Raw genomic sequence first — 8,108 nt, 5'->3', positions numbered from 1 at the left:
AAAGCAGTTTAGGAAGAAAGTTCCTTATAGGGCGTTGCAGAGCGTAAAAAAGTAAAAAGCGTAAGATTTTTATGTATAGTGTATGTATGATAGCTATACAGTGTATAATGTAATGCAATATTATAGTCTGCATGATGACTGTTATGTAATGTTTTAAAAACAACATTTTATTGAATGTTTTTCTTGGACATATGTTTTTGGATTTTTTTTTTAATTTTCGTCGAAATATTTTATTTGAAATATTGAGAGGAAGCTTTGAAATATGTTTTTTAAAATTTGTCCGTTGAAGTTTCACTTCTACCACAGTCTTAAGAATCTCTTCCCTGCAGTCATCCCACGAACATGTCTAGACGGGGCAATTATTGTTTTCGTGACAATAACACATATTGCCCATCTAGCAGACAGACTCAGCTCTGCGGCATATGCCGTTAGAAAGATTAGACAGTGCACGAATGTTGCGACCGCTGGATTAGTGTACTTAGTTATTTTCACAGCATCATGACGTACGGTATTTTACTATGGGGTCATGCTGCTGACATTGATATAGTGTTTGCTCTGCAAAAGAGAGCTGTTCGTGCTATACATATATCAGCTTGGGTATAGAAAGTCTCTCAAAGAAAAATTTAAGAAAATAAATATTATGACTGCTCATTGTCAGAACATTTATGAAAATTTAATATAAGTAGGTCAAAAACCGTCACCTTTTTGCTCTGAATAGTGATTTTCATTATTATAACACTAGAAATAAGGGATTACTTGTAACTAATTCTAGTAAGCTTCATAATATACATAATAGCTTTAAGGGTAAATGTATACGCTTCTATAATAAAGTCCCAGCCACTGTTCAGGCGTAATCTATAAATAAATTTAAATGTTTTCTATATTATCGGACAGCCTGGGACTAGATTGTGATTATTTTATAGCGATAGAAATGACTGTACAATATTGTATATTTTTATTGAAAAGAGCGCAAAAAAAGAATGCTGGGTTTCTTGCGCCGCTTCTCCTCTCTCAGAGCGCGATTTGTTTCCATAGCGGTAGTAGTATCTAGTATGTTAGAAATGACATCAAAAATAATTCTAAAGGAATCAATTTTGAGAAAATAAATGCCTTTTTATGACATTTATTTTGAGATCCGAGATTTTACTTTTATCCGACTTTTACAATAAAATCAAATTGGGTATCACATTCGAGATTTTCAGGAGTTTAGAGATTTTCGGGAGTGGAATTACAAATATGACACCCATTTCAAGATCCTAGATGGCGGATGTGATATTCTCAATAAAATCAAAATAGCTATGATTTTTGAGATTTTTGGGAGTGTCGGTGAACACACAATTTTATTTCAGTGTTCGTTTCTTTTAAGGCAAGCATTATCGGCTTCAGCACCCTCGAAAACCATGAAAACGACACGCGTGACGAAAAACTTGATAATTTTTTTGCACCCGCTATCTTGAATTTTCATTTTGCCGGCATTAGCTGGTATTGGTTTCAACACTCACGAAAACCATGACAGAACACATGTAGGTGAGTATTTTGTCCAAAATAAATAAATATAAAAACATATCCTAGAAAACCATTCAACCACACTCATAAAAAAATGATAATAAATATTGCAGCCGCCATCTTAGTGTAAATTGTGAATTATGTTCACGAATTTATTATAATCGATCTCACGGACTTATAATTCGAATATCTACTAATTATAATAACAATATAACAATAAATCATTCTTTTATAGTTACTATACTACTTTATAGTTTAAAAAACGAAAACTGGAGTTTTCATGGAGCCGAGTTCAAATAGTCATATACCACGTATTGCGTGGCATTTCTAAAAAGATCGCGAAAACAAATAACAACGTGACACTCGACTCGTATTGACCGCGAAAACTGCTTAAGGTCCTCGTCATGCGCATGTTTGTGTGAGTGTTTCATTTCGAACGTTGTAGGGAGTTTCCGTACTGGTACATATGTCTACTGTGTCCGTGTGCCTCTGAGATTTATTGACATGTTTTTGAATATCGAATCCTACCTCATGAATACAACCGTGAACCGAGCCACTGAATACATTGTCTGTTACCGAGTTTGTTATTTAGGCATCTACTTTTTTGAAATTATCTACTTTATTATAAAATAATGTATGATAGATCTCAGATAGCCACGGACGATTAGATTAGATCCTTAGATTTAAATTTACAAATTAGGTAATATAAATCCAATGCTCATAAGTAACTGCACTGCACCTTAAACGTGTGTAGGTTTTATATTATTCACTCAAGTGAATTTCGCGTGTTTTTCATTTAGACTTTATCATAAATATCAATATTTATAATAAAGTCTAAATGAAAAACATTTCATTGTTTGTTTAATTAAATAATGCCTAGCAGTATTGCAAAAAAAAAATTAAGAAAAGCCAGTCATGGTGAGACGTATAAGTTTTAATCAGTTATTATTAAAATACGACAGCGTTCAAATTAAATCATTATGGATTTATAAAATCTAAGGTAATTACTCCATATGATATTCAACTTCCAAGTAATCTGTGATTTAGAGTGTGTTCTCTCACTGTCCTCATAAATGTGTCTAAAAAAGACCAAAATCCCTACAGTTGAACACTTTATCACGGCTTACGTATTGACAGTTGAGATGCCTTCTGGAAGACTGACCTAAGATGTCTGTCTAGTATCTATGTATATCGAAATGGTAGTTTAGTTATGAAACAGTTAATTCGGGGACTCATTATATTATTTTGTTTTATGGCAATAAAGTGCGAACGAACTATCTAGTCATCAATCATCAACCCATTTATGTGCTACCTCTATGAAAAATATAACAATAATGAAATATCAAGTTTTTACGGAGCACAAATAAGGTTAGGTTAGGGTTAGGTTAGGTTTATGTGTTAGATTAATTATTGAAGGAAAGATAGTCTTATCGTTTTACAAGAACTTATGCTACCTATATATCTATTTAAAATGGCCGGAATAACAATATAAATCAGCTTATTATGAATACTGAAGCGGGGCTCTGTTGTGGGAAGTATTACATCCGATAATTGTTTATTGTTACAATGTTCTATGTTCTTGTGATAGACTATTGTGAAGGTGTTACAAATTGAAGCAAAAACTACAATTAACAATAGTACCTAATGTAAGTACTATGTAATGTACACAGCATACAGCACGTCTAGCAGAAGCGTTCTTGGTTGATTCTTGTTATTTCTGTAAATCTAGCGATATAACTAAAAAGCAAACATGTTGCTGCAATATCTGCAAATAATATTGCAGATTTTGTACAGCTACATACAAATTTATCAGGATGTGCCTACGTGCGTCTTTTTATTTCAATATTTCAAAAATTTCTCTTTAATATTGACTCTATATTTTTTTTTTAATTCTTAAAACATATTAAAATGATATCTGTAAATGAAACACTTTCAGATCATACAATAATAATATCTAAATACAACACCGATGTCGGACACCGACAAATACAATTGATTTAGAAAAATATTGTTCCTTATAATTTTATTATTATTTTAGACCAACATTATGTATTAACTCGACAGATTATTTAAATTTACCAATTTATTTGTTAATTTAATACTTAGTGTATCTAATTTTGAAAGAAAAACTTTATTAAGAAATATGATTTTGTGTTGCCTAGGAATAGACCGCCACTGTATGGTTTTAATGAATGTCTAATCTGATAAGTGGGAAGTGTTAATGGTAGGTATGGAACTGGCGTGACCGCGGAACTGCAGGTCAGAAGTTGCTGTCGAAAACACCCATGGAACGAGTGATGTCTTCGTCCCGCAGGCAGCAGTCCAAGAACTCATCCAATGTTAGCACACCATCACGATTCATATCCATTTTCTGTAAAATTTATTTGATTTATGATGTTATAATATACATAAACCCGTATGTAGATACCATTTTATATACATAGGCTTATAGATCCCACCGCTACATTCTACAGGTATGTGTTTTTTTGATTAAACTAACTTTAAATGAACGTATAAGGAGTAAGCAATGTATTGGTCATAGATTGCCTATAAAATTTGGCCGCAAGTACCTGTATTTTTATTTTTGATGTAAATTACACCCATATGTTTATTTTTAATAAATTGCCACTATTCGTACTTATTACACGCACACTTTGCCGTGTCGTAAGACGCGACTAAGGGCATTTACCAGTAGGAGGCTCCTTTGCACAGGATGCCGGCTAGATTATGGGTACCACAACAACGCCTTTATTGCTGTGAAGCAGTAAGAATTATTTGTTTCGGTCAGAAGGGCGCCGTAGCTAGTGAAATTACTGGACAAATGAGACTTAACATTTTATGTCTCAAGGTGACGTTGGGTTTTTCAAGAATCGTGAGCGGCACTGCATTGTAACGGATAGGGCATATCAATTACCATCAGTTATACGTCCTGCTCGTCTCGTCCCTTATTGTTATAAAAAATATATCATGACTTAACTTACTTGAAAGATTCTTTCGACTCTTTCTCGTATCGCATCATCGTCAATTATAGGCTCTACAATTTTCCCCATTAGTTCGTAGATAGCTGATACAATTTCGGTCATCTCTTCCTTAGTAATGTACCCGTCTCCGTTTATGTCATACAGAGAAAAAGTCCAGCGTAGTTTTTCTTCCATAGAACCTCTTGACAATACTGATAATCCTGTTACGAATTCCTGGAAACATATGCATGTTTATTGTATTTTTTTTTTGTAAATATCAAGATTGAACACATCAAGTTGCTTTGGACAAATGCAACTCAGCAAGAAAATAATAAAATGTAGTTAGCGGCACATATTTAAAATAGATTAAATCGATATAAATTGGTGAGTGATACCGCAGTTTGTGATAATAACTTATAATATACAATAAGCCAATTAAGCGGGAATATAATCTTGTAATTTTTAATTCAACTTTAACTACAAATATTGCCTTTTGTAATAGTACAACATACAAGTCTTATCCGAGAAAGGAAATCGAACCTTTTCCCTCAGTTTATAGATAATTAGTTTATAAATAAATATATTATGTAATATATATAAATGATATATTTTAATAAAATATTTTCGAAGATATTACAGATTTAATAGCACTTTGAATTTAGCAGCGTTCGGACGGATTAATTTATGTCGATACTGAATACGACTTATTTCGACTCGAGCCCCTAACGAGCCTAACATAGCCGAGTGTAGCTTACACAATGTAGGACTCATGCAATACGTACAACATAAAGTAGTTACTGAGCCAAAACAAGTTTCCATTTCAAAAATTAAAGGCCGTGAAATACATACCTACATTCAAAGTCAAGTACTGAATTTACTATATTATGTTCGGAAAAAGTTGAGCTCGTGAGAAGAACATACAAGAAACTCTTTTCAATCAGATAGAGTATTTTATAATGGCTGTATAATATACATAGCAAATTAGTTTGTAAGGTGCTACATCCAACATACGAATCTTATTTAAGTTATATAAATTATTTCACAAAAAGTAATAAAGAATAAACTGTATAAATATAAATTATCGTATTCTGGATGCATCAAGCAGCACCCGTTCACAAAATGACGGATGGACCAGCCATTGTTCCCTTCGCACATATTTGATATATACGAAATTTTGAAATAATGGCGAAGACATTTAAAAAATGAGACTTTATTAGAACGAGAATGACGAGTAATAAAAGACCAACGGGTTGTCGATTGTTTCCCGCTGAGAGTGATTCTATAATTACATTAACTCGTGTTGTGCCTGTGGGTCGAGTACACTGTGTGTTAAAACTATTCCAGCGAAGTCCGGGTGGTACTTACGATAAATAAATATTTTATGTCACAGATATAAGGGCTTGTAAAATAGTTGCTAAACAGACAAATGCCATTTTTTATTTTTGTATTTATCTTTATATATACTTATGTTTTAATTGAGAATTTGTTTTAATCATTTATTAAATAAATTTATCGCCTAATAGCCTAGGGGCGGTCGCTACATTCCCAGAAAGTGAACATTTTTCTTCTAAGCCGGGGACTGATGAACAATATTCAATTAAAATGTAATTATTCTTCACATAAAAGTGTAAACTCAAGTGAAAAGTTTGATACGATTTTAATCAGGTTTAAGAGAAACGAATGGTTCTAATGGGTAATTATGGTATAGTAGCATGGAAATAAATAAGTTATATTAACTGGACGCTGTTTATAAACCTTCGGTGACGCAGAACATAATGTATGTCGTTGTAACGCGCGTTGAGTGATGGAGTACCGCCGTGAGCACGTGTGCAGGCACTAATCTGGAGATACACAGCGTACGAGTAGATTCTGTTCAGACTTTACTTACGTTAAACATACCTAACTGTAAGCTTAGCATAATCTTTTATTTCGTTTTTAGAGTTCCGTAGCCAAATGGCAAAAAACGGAACGCTTATAGATTCGTCATGTCTGTCCGTCCGTATGTCACAGCTACTTTTTTCCAAAACTGTAAGAACTATACTGTTAATTACCAAAATTAGATGTATTCTGTGAACCGCATTAACATTTTCACACTAAAATAAAAAAAAATACCATACTGAATCTCAAAATGTTTTTTCATCAAACCCATACGTGTAGGGATATATGGATAGGTCTTCAAAAATGATCACTGACACTTCCAAAGTGGTAAAATGTGTGCCCCCCCCCCCTGTAACTTCAAAAATAAAATAAGAGAATGATAAAACTAAAAAAATATAATTATGTTGTACAATGTTCTATCACAATCAGCAAAGTTGTACGTAAGTAAAGTCTGAACAAAGTCTAAATTCCCTGTTTGTCCAAGCTGGAAGTTGGAACTGTGAAGCAGAGCGGAGCTGTGACGTATTAACGAATAGAATTGCTGCTTCACTAAGTGCTCAGGGATTTGCGAAATGGTTAAAATTCATACATTTTTATTGCGAAGCTCGAAATTGGAGCTGAGAACTCGGTCTAGCTCCGCTCGGCAATACTTCCTCGTAATAGGAAGCGTCGTAAATTATATTGATGGATGACCAGGCGGCGTCAGTATACGTAACTAACAAACATTACTGTGAGTACTAATCCAAACATAGAACGTACCTCAAAGCTTAACAAGCCACTTCGATCTTGGTCTAAGGTGTTAAACACGTAGTGAGCATACGGACCCGTGTTTGCTGGAAATAAGATTTATACTAATTATTGTCTTATGAAGTACACCTAGTCTTGCCATAAAGACTAAAACAAAGAAAAAAATATTTGCTATAACATTAATTACTTTAGAGTTAGTTTAATACATAAATATAAAACAATTTAAAATATAAAAAGCTTATTACAAGTGGGCTCCATTGGCTGCAATACAGTCCTTTAAACGTTGAGGCCAGTTATCAATAGAAGCACGCACTCTTTCAATGGGAAAATTTTTCACCGCCAATTGTTTTAGAGACTCCAATTTATCATGGGGTTAAGAGCAAGGCGTACTCTCTAAAACTGACCATAAATCATAATCCAGACGAGAGGACGACCGGTCTTCAAAGAAGTCCGAAACGTTCGTTACCAACCAAGACTGCGTAGACAGAGCTTTATGACCCGTCGCCGAGTCTTGCTGGAAAGACCATTCTTGGTTATTGAACATGGTGTTGTTAAGGGGCTTCACAATCTTCTCAAGAATGGTATCTTGATACACTTGTGCCGATGTTTTGATATCTTTTTTACAAAAGTATGGCTGTCACTCCTTATAGCTAATACCCCACCAAACCATCACTGAAGTCGGATAGTGCCCACATTGCACTCTGTCTACTAATTGGGAAGCTTCCTTAGAGCTTTGTGCATAAATACGGTCATTTTGTTTGTTAAAATGTTGGTAAATTGTATAAAAAATCTCATCAGTAAACAAAATTTTTCTGCGACCTCCATTTGCGTACCGCTTCAGTAGTTGTTCCTATTTTACCACTCTATTCTTTTTAAATTATCAGTTAAGAAATGACCAGTATGTCTCTTATAGGCTGCAAGTCCTAAGTATTTTTTAAAATACGCGACATGGTTCTAGGTGCTCTCTTCCTCTCCCGAGACAAAATATTTTGCTTTCAGAGGATTACATCGAATTCT

At 33.8% G+C, this 8,108-nt stretch overlaps 1 protein-coding gene across 2 annotated transcripts in view; it reads right to left on the bottom strand.

Moving 5' to 3' along the window:
- Positions 1-2,367: 2,367 nt before the first annotated feature.
- The window catches only part of LOC126975235 (Kv channel-interacting protein 4), a 251,112-nt gene continuing 245,371 nt past the window's right edge, over positions 2,368-8,108 (bottom strand). For both annotated transcript variants that reach the window (XM_050823033.1, XM_050823032.1), the window contains 3 exons: positions 7,104-7,177; positions 4,488-4,700; positions 2,368-3,877 (listed from right to left, as the gene is read on the bottom strand). In XM_050823033.1, the coding sequence (XP_050678990.1) occupies positions 3,767-3,877; positions 4,488-4,700; positions 7,104-7,177 (398 nt within the window). In that variant the 3' untranslated portion in view covers positions 2,368-3,766. The remainder of the gene's footprint in view (positions 3,878-4,487; positions 4,701-7,103; positions 7,178-8,108) is intronic.

Source organism: Leptidea sinapis, chromosome 35, assembly GCF_905404315.1.
Source record: "Leptidea sinapis chromosome 35, ilLepSina1.1, whole genome shotgun sequence".
Classification (NCBI taxonomy): domain Eukaryota; kingdom Metazoa; phylum Arthropoda; class Insecta; order Lepidoptera; family Pieridae; genus Leptidea; species Leptidea sinapis.
This window is presented reverse-complemented; position numbering and strand designations above follow the sequence as displayed.